The sequence below is a fragment of the Scatophagus argus genome, chromosome 7 (assembly GCF_020382885.2).
Source record: "Scatophagus argus isolate fScaArg1 chromosome 7, fScaArg1.pri, whole genome shotgun sequence".
Classification (NCBI taxonomy): Eukaryota; Metazoa; Chordata; class Actinopteri; family Scatophagidae; genus Scatophagus; species Scatophagus argus.
The window spans coordinates 10204857-10220369 of NC_058499.1; the positions used below are offsets into that span (position 1 = coordinate 10204857).

Genomic DNA, 15513 nt, shown 5'->3' on the forward strand with positions numbered 1-15513 from the left:
ATGAAACCAAACAGCTCATTTGTTCCACATTTATATTCATGTTGATATACATTTATCTCAGACAAATACTGGAAGATGCTGGGTCAGAACAAATGTTTGTCAGCACTGTTTATACAACTTCATTACTTGTCAATGCTGTCATTATAAACATAATAAAAACAAAAAACACACAATCAAATGTCTCGATTTGAAAATGTTTAAAAAAAAAAAAGGAGATAGAAAACCTTCTCGTGGTGAGATGGAGTTTTCAGATTGTTCAAAGCCAGACAAAGACACGTTTTCCAGAGAAAGCAAAGCTGCATCCAAGTGCAGAGAAGTTTGTGGGGAGCAAAACTGAAGATTTCTGGAAATGGACTGAAGAGAAGCTGCAGGGGTTTGTGGCACGCAAAGTCTGAAGGCCTCAAAACGAGAATAATACCCTTCATTTAAACTTTATACACACTGGTAATCATGCAGTCCCTGTAGCTGGATGGAGATGTGTTGCTGCACTGTATAAGCTGATTTTTTTTTTCCTACAATAGCATCCATGAAAAGGAATACAGCATACTGAAGTACCTAGTGTCTCTGCTAGTAGCATTTGAATCAACAAATACCAGATTTCGTCATGGAGGCGAGATTTCTCAACACTTTCATGACCCTCAAACAAGTTGAGCATTAACCAAATTCTGTTTCACAGTTGCCTGAAACTCACTCAGAAAAGAATAAAACAAAAATGAATTTTTAGTGCACCATGTTCAGAGGAAAAAAAAAAAATAAAAAAATCCATGTGCTGATGTTTCCACAGTCTTAACTCTCAAGTCCGACTCTCATAGGAGATCGTAGAAATAGTCCAGTCCTTGTCCCAATTCCCATAAGGAAAGTCCTGTTCCCAGTTCAGCTGCTAAAGAGATCCTCAGGTACATCGACTGTAAAACAATTTAAATAAAAGTTCATCTCCACGTGTAGAAGTAAATTTCATGAAAACATCCCTTCGTTTAATAAAGCAAAAAAAAAACAACTGTTCTTAAATCATCTACGTTGATCTTTGTGTTTACTTCTAAACTTACTCGTTATATGACAGAGACTTACCTTCAGTGATGGATAGTACACGACATGCTTCACATTGTTCCTGAAACGAATGTAAGAGATCTTTTTAAAAAATGCTATTAGAAGATGAAGATTTTCAGCCATAAATTGTTGACTTTTTGTTGATATTTTTGCTCTGTCGATTTGAACTTTTGTCAAATCAGTACCTCTTGTAACTGAAATAATGCTCTCCAGAATACTCATCCCAGAGATGTTTGGGCCTGTGTTCTCGCAGAAGCTCAATGTACCTGCAGGAAATCAGAGACAAGTTCCACACGGTTTTTAAGTCTCATTTCTATAAAAGGTTTTGTTTTGGTTTCACAAGAGATTTCAGTATTTGTGTTTTTTGTTGTTGCTACTCTCATTGGTTTGAGGATTGTGAGGTTTTGTTGGAAAAAGTTGATGTCATGTACTTCAGCGCACTAACCAGTTTAGAGATTTAAAAACTTAAGAACAGCTGTGTAGTTATTATTAGCCACACAGATATGTTTTCTTTCCCCACAGTTGGGAGGAACTTTGGTTTGGCTCCTTGTTTGGTCAGGGATATTTTATGCTTTCTGGAGAAATAGTTATGATTTCAAAGTTCTTTCATACTTTACACTACAAAGTCTGTTCACAGCTCTTTTGCTGTCCTACTGCCTATCTGAAACGGCTGCACAAAGCCTGCTGTGGCTCTAGTTGTAGCTTTGCCAAATCTGATGTATTGCCTCAGTTTACACAGACTCCGTCCTCGTTTTGTGAGATGCTAAATCGGCAGAGAATTCTTTCAGCGTTTGAAACTTTAATTGCTGAAATGTAAATGAAATATTCCAGCAGGAGTCATAGTATTATCTCACCTTCCTCCCAGGATTGGCTCTGTTCCCTGGCTTGCAAAATCAAGGCCATACATATTGAGTCCAAGCAGGATCTTTTGCCTCCACTGAGTGTTGGGTGCAAGCTGGAGAACACAGTCTCTCACCCAGGGCAGAGGAGAGCTCGGGCCTGGCCTGTTGGCACGGGACACAACACACATAACTCAGAACACTGTCTGTATTAATGCTGTGAATCTTCTTGTAGCTGTCAGTTACTCCAATCATGTCTTGTCTATGACACTTGACCTGGCACCGCTGGAGTAATCGTATGTCATGAGGCTGAATCCATCCACTGCAGGGGCCAGCTGCTCAAACTCCTCCCTGCCGAACATACCCGGCTGCCCTGTGCTGAAAGGAAATGAAAGTAAGAACCATCTTTTGTTTTCTTTCCCTTTTTTCAGCATGTATAGTCACCGAAAGTAAACCAATTTCATTCACCTTGTCACAGCAGGTGGAATAACAAGAATGCAGTCTAATCTCTTAGCCTTCAAAGTCTCACATATGTGCTTCACCAAATGGACCAGCTCCCTGTACAGAGAAGATTTTTACATGTTTGATTACTTGGATTGTTCTCTTGAATGAACTCGGACACAGAAATGAAACTCAGAGTAATAATACAGACATTTCAACAGTATAACTCACTTTCTTTTGTTACCTCCCAGCTGGCTCCACAGTTCCAAGGTGAAACCATCGAAACCTTCGGTCTGCAAAGCCACAGCTTCATTAGACAGACACGGAACAAACTCCATAAAGTTGCGGGGGGGTTTAAGGTTAAGATTGTGATTACCTTTGCGACATCCACCAGCTCACTTCCCATCTCTTCGATTTCATCTTCACTCCCCAGCACGCTCATATAGTCCTGATAAGACCAACCATCAAATAACAGCCGAGGCACTGATGGTAAAGAAAACGTAGAACCTCAAATAAATGACCAAACAAGTCTTATCAGGTTCAAACCAGAACTGAACTCATGTCAACGTAGGAACCTGCTGGGCCTGCAGGGAGAATCACATAAAGGCAATATCAGAGTCTTATCTGAAACCACTTGCACTTACCCATCTTCACTTTTTTATTAGACTTGCGTACAGCTTTGACCCAGCCTGCAAAGACAAAACGAGTATGACCATCAGTCATTTGTGTTGATGCTTTAATAACTGACAAAGACTATAAAAACTGCTTTTCCATGCAACTTTCGGTCCTCTACCTGGGTCATGATCGTGGAGTCCAGTGACATCAAAGGTTTCGGGTCCCCGTCGGCGGAGCTGAAGCCACACTGGAGACACTGAAGTCAGTTTGGAGCCGAACATTTTGGCGATGTCATAGCCGTGGGAATTCCACTGGACGATGAGAGAAATAAGACGTGCAATGTAGAGATACTGAGTCGAATACAGAAGGATGATCTTAAATTTATTCAGGTCTGTCCTGAAGCGAGATGCATGTGTCTGTAACTGACAGATCTTAAATTTACCATTGTTAAGGCGCAGAACCTAGAGATGACAAATGTTTGGCATTTCTGCTTGAAAAAGTTGTTAATTGATGACCTGATGATCAAAACAGTTGCAGATGAGTTTTTGTCAATCACTAGCTCTAGTCTTTCTAGTATGAAATTACTTCCACAAATTGGTCTGGCAATCTGATCAAACATGAAAAGGGGAATTTTGTAATAAAAAGACAAGCTGATGAAGATTAACTTGGCTCAACTCAGATTAGGAGTCATATTATCTTCAGGATAGTCAATTTTGTTCCCCATCTTTAAATTGAAAGAACTCTTTACAGCCATTTTTTGTGAGGGAGAATAACAGAAGCAACAGCAAGTATTGCATTAGGACAGAGTTGAGAAAAATGTATCTTGAAATGCTCTGGTAAAAGTGCTCTGGTAAAAGAGCAAGGGAGAAATAGATATGTTGGTGAGTGGATTTAGACTTACAGGTGTAACATATCCAAGCACTTGTCCTTGAAATGTTCTCTTGATGTGAGCACAGTATCTCTTTTCCTCCTTCACTATGTCTTTCCAGTGCGGGTCTGACACAACAAGGCCTCTCTCCAACGCAGACAACTCAGCTGGAGATGTCTACAGAGTGAGACCACAGGGAAGAGAGTCCATGTCATGTAACACACATATGACAGGTGACGTTTAGATCCTCTGAGTCCAGTGACATGTCAGGCGAACAGAGGAGGATTTGAGAGAGCCGACTGTGCACACAGCTCACACCCATCTCAAGGTAAAGCCTTAAAGTTACTCACCTCGGCCTCAGCTTTATGCGACTTCTTTGCATCAGTTTTTGAAAGTGTGGCACTGACCAACCCGCAGCATGAGATGGCATGCAACAGCAATAATGTCGTTCTCATTTCCAAAAAAAAAAAAAATACAAAAAAGAAATAGTAAAAAAAGAAAACAAAAACCCCGGTGAAAGGAAGTCGTGAAGCAGTTAAATAAAATGGGTTAGCTCAGGTCTGCAGGTTTGCAGTGCAAGTCTTTCCTTCCTGACTGAGATCTGCTGGATTATTAAACTGCATATCCTCCTGCGGCTTTAAATCACACAGAGAAACGAGCCAAAACAGCCCCGTTCATACTGCTAATAAATACGAACTGAATTTATAGAAGGATAAATACATAAAAACTGGCTTTCACTGGGGCGGTTGGAGCCAGTTAGATTGACAACTTAGCTCAACGTGCTTCGGGAGCGTCACCCAAACTGTGTAACTTCCGCATTGTTTGTTTTTCAAAATAAAATGCACATAAGTGTGCGCTCGTGTGGCTCCGAGTGAGATGAGTCAGCTAAGCCGATAGGAGGCGGTGTAGCTAGCACGCTAACAACGTCAAAGAAGACATTAGCCAAACATACAACCTGTGTTAGCTCATGGGAGATATTGGCAGGAGATTTCCGAATTGTTCCTGATGGTTAACGTTTGCTTTTCTGTCTTCTACCTATTCGGTGATAGCTAACAGTATTGGGTAAGTGTCACTCTCGTTTACTGACTGTAGCTTAAATAAGTTCTTTGAGTTGCTAGCATGGCTAGCAAGCTAATATGTCAGCATTTATAAATGAAGAAACCATTGAAGGTTTAGCATGCATTTATTACTCTTGGCGACAACAGAATGTTATGACAATACATGAGAGATCAAAACCTGAGATTGTATAGGGAATTTGAATGTATGACTGTGAGATTCAGTGGTGGTGATTCAGGTTTTTTATTGAATGAAAAGCGACAAAGCCCTCTACTCAAAACTAAGTCAGCAATAATATTCAAAACATTAGAACTCATTATGTAGCAGAGTGACCCCAGTAGTTTTTATATTGTTGCATTATTATCACTGTGTGTGCAGAATTTTGTGCTGTTGCTGCATATTAGAACTGTAGACCATTTGCATTTGTTTGAAATCAATTTCTTTGTACTAAAATAAACAATGTGGAGTAGAAATTACAGTATTTAGTATTTATTTACATTACTGTGAAATGTAGCAGATATGGAAATATAAAGTAGCATAAAATTACTCAATTAAAGCAGCTCACAAGTGTATTTTAAGTACAGTGCTTGAGTAAATGTAGTTATTTACATTCCACCACTGTTGAGATTTGACATTGTTCATGGAACAACTAACCCATCTATAAATTATAAAATGAAGTTTAAACAGTAAAATGTGACCTTGTGCGTATAAGAGTAGTTAGTAAGTAGAACCTCTTCTTATTTGTCTGATGTCTATCTTAAATGAAGTAGTAGTGAAATGTTGCTTTGAAACTGTGTTGTAACTCTGGTTATCTTGTAGTGAATGATGGCAGTAGAGCAGTTTGTGTCAAAGACACTCGAGCTTCTACAGGAGGAGAGGCAGGCTGAAATAGAGGAGACCAGGTATGTTAAATAACATCCACACTTTGATACTTTACGATACAAAGGGGTAATGCAGCAACTTTGTTCTGCACTTCCATGATGTTTGGGGAGTTGGAAGAGGCGGAGGAGAGGAGCCTTCATGGCCAAAAAGAGCGACCATACATGAAGCAGCAATTATTGGGAGTTTTAGGCCCTGGTGTTGGTGAAGCTCCTACACTTCCCATAATGCTGCATGATAGTGTCTCCCTGCCAGAAAAATGCCTTCGTTTTTCACGTCCACACTCTCAGTTTGTAATGCAGGTTTTCTGTAATAAGCCCAAACTGAGTTAACCCAGATGACATCATAGGATTTAAGGCGTGAATATAGTCCAAAATGGACACGGATAATGGACATGCATGTGTTGTTTAGTCTGCCACCAGATGGATGTGCAGATGTAAAAAAAAAGTAGAAATTATTGAATTTCCTGTTTTCTATGCAGACATTGGGGCGTGATTTACAAGTGAGACCAGCCCTTTTTCTTAACCTATGATTTTTACCCCCCAGACTATAATTAAAAAAAACCTTATTATTGATAGCTGTCACGATAAAATCATAATGTTTTTTTTTTTTGTGCTTGTAGGATATGGCAGGAGAACGTCTCTCTTAAGGATCTTCAAAATAAAGGAGTTTGTCTGCTGAAGTTGCATATAGGAAGTCAGTCCACAGGCTTGTATGGTCGAACAGTCATTGTCCTTGAGCCAAGAAAGCATCTTGGTTTCTCATCTCTGCCAAGCAACAGCTTTGGACCTGGTGAGATGGAAGATCTTATTAAAGAACTAAAGAGTTTAATTTCATATTTTGCATAATGTGATATTTATGTCTTTTTTTTTTTTACAGGGGACATAGTTGGCTTGTATGACACTGGGGGATGCACCGCAGACTCACAGATTGGCACAGGAATTGTGACAAGGGTCAGCCAAGCTTCTGTAAGTGTGGCCTTTGATGATTCGAAGGATGGCCTCAGCTTTGACACAGATGCCCTTTACAACCTCTTAAAGTTGGCAAATGATGTCACCTACAAACGAATGAAAAAGTGAGTGACATTTGTCATGAGATTCTATAATGTTTGTACTGAACACATAAGACATGTACAAGTGAACTATGAAAGCTTGAAACAACATACTTTCACTGTGTGTTCTGTGCTTGCAGGAGCTTGAATGAACTAAATGGATACCACAGTGGACCAGCTGGCAATTTGATAAATGTTCTCTTTGGTATCACAAAACCTTCCTCTCAGTCGCAGCCAAGTAAGTCACACTTTACAAGCATTTATTATCCAAAAGTTTGCTCTTTATTTGCTCTGTGAAATTGTCTCAGTGGTAGCTTTTAGACAAGAGTACAGCATGCTATTTACATTGATTTCAGAACCTTGCAAATCAACATGAATAATATGGACTAATTCTGGGTAATCTATCATGTTTCATCAGATGAGGTTGAATTCTTTAACTCACACCTGGATGAATCCCAGAAGGAAGCTGTGTCCTTTGCTCTGTCTCAGAGGGAACTGGCTGTGATTCATGGACCGCCAGGCACTGGAAAAACCACCACTGTGGTGGAGATCATTCTGCAAGCAGTCAAACAAGGCCAAAAGGTACGGAAAGTTTTATTCTTGCTTATGTGAATATAGTTTGTGTTCTGTCCTTGTCATTTGTTGTTGTTGCATTTGTAATTGTGGCATCTTTACACAGGATATTTTACATGTTTGGATTCTGTGTCTGTGCAGGTCTTGTGCTGTGCCTCCTCTAACGTGGCTGTAGATAATTTAGTGGAGAGGTTAGCCAGGTGCAAAGCAAAGGTCCTGAGGCTGGGTCATCCTGCCAGACTGTTGGAGTCCATACAGAAACACTCACTCGATGCTGTCCTCGCTCAGAGTGACAACGCAGACATCATCGCTGACATTCGTAAAGACATCGATAAAGCTTTTGTGAGTATTTTACTGTGTGTTCCTACCAGCATTTGTGCCATCTTGTATAATTTGTAATATTTTATACACTTTTTTTTTTTCCAAGATGGGAATGAAGAAGATGCATGAGAGAGGAGAGCGAGTGAACTTCAGAAAGGAAATAGGGGAGCTAAGAAAAGAGCTGAAAACCAGGGAAGCAACAGCCATTACCCAGATCCTAAAAAGTGCTGATGTTGTATTATCAACCAACACAGGTCAGTTTGGCTTTGAGAAAAGAAGAAAATGTTATTCATTTGTTTCATGGATGATGAAAGGTAATCACACAATGCTTGTCTGCCTCTGCAGGTGCTTCTGATGACGGCCCTCTGAAGTTCCTGCCAGCAGAGCATTTTGATTGGGTGGTGATAGACGAGTGCGCTCAGGCCCTGGAGAGCAGCTGCTGGATCGCCCTGCTCAGAGCACGCAAGTGCATTCTGGCTGGAGACTACAAGCAGTTACCACCTACTATCAAATCACCAAAGTAAATAACAGGTTTTCTTCTTTTATGCATAAATAGCTTCAAGATTTAATATTTGTGATATCAGTTGTTTTCTGTATAGCTTAAACATTTTCATTAAAGCCCATGAATACATTTTTCATTCATTTCTCTGCAACTTAAAATGTTTAGAACTAAATCAGAAAAAAAAACAAAGTTTGGAAAAGTCATTGGTCATTCCTGATAGGTGCACAACAACACATGACATTGTTTTACTTTGCCCACCTGAAACCAGTGAGAAGAGCACAGACAAAACACATGCAGAAATGATTCATGAAGTAAAGAAATCTCTTGTAACTAAAAAAAAAAAGTGAGTTTTTGCAGTGCATAGTTAGCCAAAGTAAAAAGCTGACAGTATAGGATCTTGTTAAATCATTCCGTTCTCCTTTTGTGCAGGGCTGCATCAAAAGGCCTGTCCCTCAGTCTGATGGAGAGGCTTATCCAGATGTACGGAGACTCTGTGGTCCGCATGCTTACAGTTCAGTACCGCATGAACAGCGCCATCATGGAGTGGGCCTCCAAAGAGATGTACCAGGGAAGACTAACGGCTCACAGCTCTGTGGAGAGACATGTGTTAAAGTGAGTGCGAGCTTGGTGATGGGACGTGTATCTCGCTTTTAGAGAAAGACATCTTTTTAAAAATTGTGTCTTTGATGCAAAAGAGATCTACCTGGAGTTACCTGTGTGGAAGAGACCTGCACGCCGCTGCTTCTCATTGACACTGCAGGCTGTGGGCTGACTGAGATGGAGGTCACAGATGAACAGTCCAAAGGCAATCAGGGTTAGTCATTTTTATTGTGTAAAACATAATTGTATTACAGTTAGTGTGTTGTGGGCTCTAACAGTATGTTACCTTCATCCTCAGGTGAAGTAGACATTGTTGAACTGCACATTAAAGCCTTGACTGAAGCTGGGCTTAAAGCTAAAGACATAGCTGTTATCGCTCCATACAATCTACAAGTAAGTCACTGATTTGAGGAACTGTACAGAAAATATATTGAAACTCAAATATTATATTTTAAAACAAGCACACTTATTCAGTAATGAAAATGAAATCCTAAAAATCAAAAATTTAATGTAAAACTAGAAACCTGAAATAACAGTTGTCTCAGAATAACTAAGTCATGTGGATTTGAACGTTTTTAATCTTTTGTAAAGGTTGATCTACTGCGTCAGAAACTTTTGGTGCAGCATCCAGAGCTGGAGATTAAGTCAGTGGATGGATTTCAGGGCAGAGAGAAAGAGGCCGTGGTGTTGTCCTTAGTTCGGTCCAACAGGAAAGGTACTTTGTTTTTCATATGAGTTTGAGTCTGTTTGTGACACATCACAAAGGTTGGCAGCCTTAATTCATGTGTATAAACACAGATTTCTTCATTGTTTTATTTTAAGGGGAAGTTGGATTTCTGGCGGAGGACAGAAGGATAAATGTGGCTGTTACACGTGCCAGACGTCACATCGCTGTGGTGTGTGACAGCCAAACTGTCCAGAATCACGCTTTCCTGAAGTCCCTCATCGCTCATATGACTGAGTTTGGCGAGGTCAGAACAGCATTCGAGTATATTCAAGACATCGTGCCACAAAACTACACTCGCAACCACAAGGACACCAAGACTAATACGTCCGTCAGCAGCTCTGTGTCCACCAAACAGAAAGGTAAAGACCAGCCTTCCAGCAAGGCCAAGCAAGGACAAAAGAAGCCTGCAGGCAGCAGCGTTAACGGAACTACTGCTAATGATCAGCACCAGAAGTCCTGCTTAACAGCACTGACAGTGGAAGAGCAGAACAAGAACAGATCCACTGAGATCAGAAAACAGTTGGAGGGCTTTCTAAAGGACTTCAATCGGAGTGAATTACAGTTTCCATCATCGTTCAACTCTCACGACCGCCTGCTGGTCCATCAGATTGCTGAGGAGCTTGGTCTTGTTCATGAGAGTAAAGGTGAGGGGAAAGACAGGTGTATCACTGTCTCCAGGCTCCTGCAGTCAACAACAGTTGAGGAGCCAGCAGCAGCAGAAGAAGAAGAAAAAAAGGAAACGGTTCCAAATCCCCAAACAGAGCCACTGTGTCAACCTTCATTAGACTTAAAAAGTTTGCATTTGGAGCGAATGAAGAGGGAGCAGCAAAAAAGGGAAGAACATGCTCAGCAAAAGAAGCAACAGAACAACACCCCGACAGCTTCATCATCAAAGAAGCCCAAATCGACTAAAGGTTTTCAGTTTTTTTTAAGAGTTTTTAAGAGTAACCTGTCTGCTCCATTATATTTGCAACAATTCAAAGCTACCATTTCTCTCCCAGGGAAGAACAAAACGAAGGCCGGAGCCTGCGACATCGCTGCTGCCGCTGCTCCAGACGATGACTTTGATGCACTTATTGACGCTGTCAAAAAGGCTGACAGCGTGTGCAGTTTTGTTAAATGCAAAGCTTCTGTGCTGACGCTCGGACAGCTTTGCTTGTTCTGCAACAGACAGTATTGTCTCAGTCATCATATACCCGAGGTAATACAGGAACAGACCACAAGTAAATATTTGTTTTGGTCTGTGTTTGTACCAGGCTCCGTAGCTTTGATTTGCCTGATTCGTCTATGCATTTGCTGTTACAAACGCGTGGACGAATCAAGGAAAGAATTTCGTAAGTCTGTGTACTGATATTTCACTGTAACGGACAACTGAAAGTTGTAAAGGTGTGAAGCTTTGCTTTTCTCTGATCTGACTCTCTTTTCTAGGTACACGGCTGTGGTGATAAAGCCAAGTCTCATGCTCGGATGAGAATAAGCAAAGAAGGCATTCTTTATGCCGGGAGTGGGAAGAAAGACAAATCCACGGACCCCAATAAGAAAGCCTATCTGCAAAGGAAACTGGACTCTAAGCTAAAAGATATGGCATCACAGAGGAAACCAAAAAAAGAGGACAGTAAATGATACCAAATCAGGTTTAGAAATGAACTGAAGACTTGGTCTTGAATATAAATAAACTATCTAAATGTTTTGAAAATGGTCTCATTTGTCTAGATAAACAGCATGTTGCAACAACTGAGCAGCTTGTAGCACCTGTAACACACACACTCACACAGAGACAAGTGTCTCCTGTATGAGTCTACTCCACATCCACTGTTATTTTCAGAGGACGGATTGTCAGTGGGACAGAGTTTTTCTCCTCTTGATACAAGCCAGGGGAGAAGTAGGGGAAAATCCTCTCTGTAAATCTGTCATTAAAGGTGTGTATCGTTGTCAAGTCGGCAGCATTGATGAAGACCACCTTTCCTTTGTCACAGTCCAGTTTTATGGTAATCTGCTCAGGCTTCTGCTTCAATACAAGTTTGGTGCGAGGGGAGCTCTGAGCCCAGAATGAGTCTCCATTGCACAGGCCAATCACCCAGAAGCCCTCGGTGGGGTTGAGGAAGACAACACTCTTCCTTTTGATCGACTCCCTGGCCACTCCGATGTACCAGTCTTTGCCTTGGCCCACCTCTACAGTCCAGCTGTGCTTTCCAGATATGAAGCCAGTGGCCCCCAACACACACACGCGGCTTGTGCAGCGTTCGGGGTTGTCGGGTAGGAGCTGCTTGTTGCTGTATCGTACACAGGTCAACTCCTCAGAGAACTTTAGGTTGGACTGGGCCGTGTTTGGATCCAGAGTGATCGGAACTGAAAGTGTCAATAAAGTTTAGAAACATTCAAAAGCACTTCAAAGTAAACTTTAACTTGATCCATTATCTGTTCACCCACCATATTTGACAATGTTGGCCATCTTTTTCCAAATTCCGAACTTTAGTAATCCCAGATGCTTTGCAGAGTTGATCAGGATGTCTCTGATGCACTCCGGCTCTTGAATGTTACATCTGACCCTGAAACGTGTTGAAACAAAGGAATTAAATAGAATTGCAGCATTGTCTCATGGAGTCAGTGTTGATTTTAGCAGACAGTGAGTTATGCATACCTTTTCTTTGTCCCCTTGTAGTCCTTAAGTCAGAGAAAGAAAGTGAAGAAACGCATCTCATGAACAAAAATGTTGAGTGTACATGCACATCACTTGCAGGTGAAAGACTATTGGAAATCATCATGTATATATTAAAAAAAAGAAGCAACACCTGCACATTAATTCCAAAAGACAAAATGATTTAAATGGACAGGGTTTAAATCCCAGCCAGATGTTTGTCAGATAAAAATGTTTGGAAAGGGTCACCCACTCATGCACCACCAAACAGAGACAGAGTACAAACATAATACAACATTATGCTTAATATTTTTTAGACATGCTTGTCCACCACTTTTATTCTAACAATGCTGATGATCCCCTGACATTCAGTATATTCAGTATTTTCATTTATGAACAAATACCCGCAAATGCTTATTAATGCTTCAGCATAAGATGTTTTGGACGTTTTGCTATGCTTCCAACAATTTGGGGAAGGCTCTTTTCTATTCCAGCATGACTGTGTCCCAGTGCACAAAGCAAAGTCCATAAAGACATGACTGGATGAGTTTGATGTGAAAGGACTTGACTGGCTCACGCAGAGCCCTGACCTCAACCCCATCAAACACCTTTGGGATGAACAGGAACCGAGATTGCGAGCCAGACCTTTTGGTCCAACATCAGTACCTGACCTCACTATTGCTCTACTGCATGAATGGGCAGAAAGTCCAGACAGAAACACTCCAAAATCTTGTGGAAAGCCTTCATAGAAGAGTGGTAGCTGTTATAGCTGCAAAGCTGTCTGTGTATTTAGAAAACAATGTCGCTGAAGTCCCTGTTGGTGTAATTGTCAGGTGGCCCAATACTTTTGTCTATATAGTGTATTAACTTCATATAGTTAATGCATTACCTCTGCTCCTTAGGACTGAATCTTTGACAGTTTTACATTTTGTACAGTTGGTGTATGTATTAGGGTGTGGTGACCACTTTTAAACATTTTGACCTGAAATGTAATAAATAAATCTGTGGTTTTCATTGTCATTGCATGTGTGACACTGAGGTTTGGAGAAATGTGTAAAATGTACCTGTAGAAAAGGTAAGTCCCTCACCGTGAGGGCCTTCTCAATATCACTGATGGTTGAAGAAAGGGTTTCAATCTGGTCCTTGATGTTTTTCAGCTTCTCCCTCATCACCTGGTTCTTAATTTCTTCTTCTTGTTTGAGCACCTTCAGCCTAGTGTTCTCCTCCTCCCGAAGGAACAGGTGTAGCTTCTCAAATTCCTCCTTGATTGATTTCTCACAGTGATAAGCTTGGTTCTGCAATGGTGAGGGAGTAGACAGTAGGCAGTAAACAAAAGGAACATACTAGTGTGTCTTTCAGCATCACACTCTGTCAAAAGTGAATGAACAAGTCACTCAGGTCAAATGATGTAACCGTGACTCGTAAAACATAATTACGAGTTGTGTGCACAACTCATGCCATATAAGGATACAATGAAAGTACCAACATTTACCTGAATGTAGTTTTGGGTCTCCTCCCAATGTTCTTTAGTCTTGTTCAGCATTCTGAGCTTCTTCCTCAAGGACTCCAGGACGGCAGAAATTTCTGCCTGAAACATTTACAGAAGAGTCATGAATTAAAAGAATTTCTTGATAATCAGCTCTGCTCAGTTTTAAGTCATTGTCAACTGCATTTCTTTAGATTTAACTTTGGAGGTGTGTAATGACGGTCCTCTTCATTACTAATTTTCCTGGCTTTTCCTCTCTTTTTTGTGGTGTTGGACTGAATGTAGAGGAAGTGAGACGGGAAATGGAAGCATGAAATGTTTTATTGTAGTTGTGGGTATTGAAAATGTTTGGTTTAGTCATATGAGAGGCGCTTCTCAGCTGAGGTAGAATTGAAGAGACAAGAAAAACTTAGTGGGGCTAATCAAACATGTGGTCTTAGTAGTGTTACTACTTCTACAGTGATGCCTTAAATGTGTGGCTTAATTTTACAATATTGTGTGGAAGATCACTCACATGCTGTCTTCTTTCCAGAGTGTTCAGGCAAAAAGAGTCCCTGGGAAAACTGAACACCATTTCAAGGTTCTGGGAGATACCATATTGTTAATAGGAAAGGGGGTGACAATGTATTGTATGTTTTCTTCCCAGGTTTCTGTCACGTTATTATACAGTAGAATATAAACTGAGAGCATGCCGGCTGTCTGAGACAAATGTAGGGGATATGTATTTTAATTCTGTTTGTGAATTGTTGTAATGTTTGATGTTAGGGGAGGGGTATATTTCCCTATGTTTGGTAGTGGCTAAGGTCCTAATCAGTGGCAGAGTATAAAAGGCTGCCGGTATTAAGGGGGGTTGGCTGGGGGCTTGTGGGCTTGCTATCATGCTATCATGCTATCATGCTATCATGCTATCATGCTATCATGCTATCATGCTATCATGCTATCATGCTATCATGCTATCATGCTATCATGCTATCATGCTATCAGAACCACATGCTGCCTGGGGGCTGTGGTGTTTGTTCATTGTTCTGCTGTTATGTCTTTGTGTGGGTGAAATAAACACCTGGTTGGTCAGCACCTAACCTTTGCCTCAAGCCTCTTGTTTTAAGTTCATCCACTACACGGTCCATCCTAACCAGGTGTCAGCCTGGACTGTGGGAAATTGTGATGAAATCTGCCATTATTTTGATTTGTCTTCTACTGACTGAGAAAACAATTAAAGTAATCATTAGTTGCAGCCCCCCTCTTCACCTTAAACTACAGCCACAGAAGCAGACCACGAATCTTTGTTCTCACTGATAACACAATGAATTCTGCGTTTCGTTTGTTGGAATGTATGTGCAGGAAATCCCTTTGTTATTTACCAGTTTCTATTTTTACTCTACCTTTTTCTGTTGGGCCGCTTCCTCGACTGGGTAGCACTCGTGAACTTTATGATGTTTTGATGTTTGGCAGACGAGGCAGATGGGCTCTTCGTCGTTCTGGCAAAAAATCTTCAGCTTTTCCTTGTGAATACAACAAACTTCTTGATTCCCGCCGGTCCTTCGCTCCTGATGCTTGTCGGCAGCTATCTTTAGGGCCAGATTGATAGGAGGCCTCTCGACGACAGACGTGGTGCGACACACAGGACATTCTCGACATCCTCTCCATTCCCAGAACTTCTGTAAACAAACTCTGCAAATATTGTGGCCACATTTTAGAAGAACAGGAAGACAGTAAATGTCAGAGCATTGAGGACAAAGTAAGTCCTTTTCAGACAGTGAGCTTGTCTCTGCCATCTGGCTTGAAGTCATCCTGTAAAGTGAGACTTCTTCCTGCTCTTCAGGTGTTGCAACCTCATGCGGTAAAATCCTGAATGCTCGACTGAAACCTC

The 15513-nt window shown here is 41.0% G+C and overlaps 3 protein-coding genes across 5 annotated transcripts; 1 reads left to right on the top strand and 2 right to left on the bottom strand.

Annotated features, from left to right (window-relative positions):
* Window positions 1-15: 15 nt before the first annotated feature.
* On the bottom strand, window positions 16-4617 carry chid1 (chitinase domain containing 1). The gene is made up of 12 exons (XM_046395431.1): window positions 4161-4617; window positions 3844-3987; window positions 3121-3253; window positions 2972-3016; window positions 2704-2810; window positions 2559-2620; window positions 2355-2444; window positions 2163-2264; window positions 1902-2051; window positions 1233-1313; window positions 1069-1108; window positions 16-905 (listed from the first exon to the last, which is right to left on the bottom strand). The coding sequence occupies exons 1-12, from the start codon at window positions 4263-4265 to the stop codon at window positions 807-809; spliced, it is 1158 nt and encodes a 385-aa protein (XP_046251387.1). The 5' UTR covers window positions 4266-4617; the 3' UTR covers window positions 16-806.
* Window positions 4618-4677: 60 nt separating this feature from the next.
* Window positions 4678-11209, top strand: ighmbp2 (immunoglobulin mu DNA binding protein 2). 2 transcript variants are annotated; one of them, XM_046395428.1, is made up of 16 exons: window positions 4678-4872; window positions 5686-5768; window positions 6368-6537; window positions 6625-6820; window positions 6937-7034; window positions 7215-7378; window positions 7511-7711; window positions 7797-7944; window positions 8036-8210; window positions 8622-8804; window positions 8888-9006; window positions 9091-9185; window positions 9384-9507; window positions 9615-10433; window positions 10521-10720; window positions 10948-11209. In XM_046395428.1, the coding sequence occupies exons 2-16, from the start codon at window positions 5689-5691 to the stop codon at window positions 11140-11142; spliced, it is 2967 nt and encodes a 988-aa protein (XP_046251384.1). In that variant the 5' UTR covers window positions 4678-4872; window positions 5686-5688; the 3' UTR covers window positions 11143-11209. The 2 variants fall into 2 exon arrangements, with proteins under 2 accessions (XP_046251384.1, XP_046251383.1); XM_046395427.1 differs by having other exon boundaries at window positions 4679-4872; window positions 9615-10720.
* Window positions 10951-15433, bottom strand: LOC124062558 (zinc-binding protein A33-like). Of its 2 annotated transcripts, none has more exons than XM_046395432.1 (6): window positions 14158-14301; window positions 13650-13745; window positions 13246-13452; window positions 12161-12183; window positions 11950-12068; window positions 10951-11868 (listed from the first exon to the last, which is right to left on the bottom strand). In XM_046395432.1, the coding sequence occupies exons 1-6, from the start codon at window positions 14215-14217 to the stop codon at window positions 11318-11320; spliced, it is 1056 nt and encodes a 351-aa protein (XP_046251388.1). In that variant the 5' UTR covers window positions 14218-14301; the 3' UTR covers window positions 10951-11317. The 2 variants fall into 2 exon arrangements, with proteins under 2 accessions (XP_046251388.1, XP_046251389.1); XM_046395433.1 differs by lacking the exon at window positions 14158-14301 and adding an exon at window positions 15026-15433 and having other exon boundaries at window positions 11318-11868; window positions 13222-13452.
* Window positions 15434-15513: the final 80 nt, after the last annotated feature.

What these genes read in the sequence shown, in the direction of transcription:
- chid1 (XM_046395431.1), bottom strand. Translation starts at nt 4,265, where the DNA reads ATGAGAACGACATTATTGCTGTTGCATGCCATCTCATGCTGCGGGTTG. An exon ending in AGCTGGTGGATGTCGCAAAG is followed by an intron (nt 2,621 to 2,703) that starts GTAATCACAATC and finishes GTGGCTTTGCAG; the next exon opens with ACCGAAGGTTTCGATGGTTT. An exon ending in GATTACTCCAGCGGTGCCAG is followed by an intron (nt 2,052 to 2,162) that starts GTCAAGTGTCAT and finishes CCGTGCCAACAG; the next exon opens with GCCAGGCCCGAGCTCTCCTC.
- ighmbp2 (XM_046395427.1), top strand. Translation starts at nt 5,689, where the DNA reads ATGATGGCAGTAGAGCAGTTTGTGTCAAAGACACTCGAGCTTCTACAG. An exon ending in TGTATTATCAACCAACACAG is followed by an intron (nt 7,945 to 8,035) that starts GTCAGTTTGGCT and finishes CTGCCTCTGCAG; the next exon opens with GTGCTTCTGATGACGGCCCT. An exon ending in GTGGAGAGACATGTGTTAAA is followed by an intron (nt 8,805 to 8,887) that starts GTGAGTGCGAGC and finishes TTGATGCAAAAG; the next exon opens with AGATCTACCTGGAGTTACCT.
- LOC124062558 (XM_046395433.1), bottom strand. Translation starts at nt 15,433, where the DNA reads ATGACTTCAAGCCAGATGGCAGAGACAAGCTCACTGTCTGAAAAGGAC. An exon ending in AAGCGGCCCAACAGAAAAAG is followed by an intron (nt 13,746 to 15,025) that starts GTAGAGTAAAAA and finishes TAAATGTTTCAG; the next exon opens with GCAGAAATTTCTGCCGTCCT. An exon ending in TACAAGGGGACAAAGAAAAG is followed by an intron (nt 12,069 to 12,160) that starts GTATGCATAACT and finishes AACACGTTTCAG; the next exon opens with GGTCAGATGTAACATTCAAG.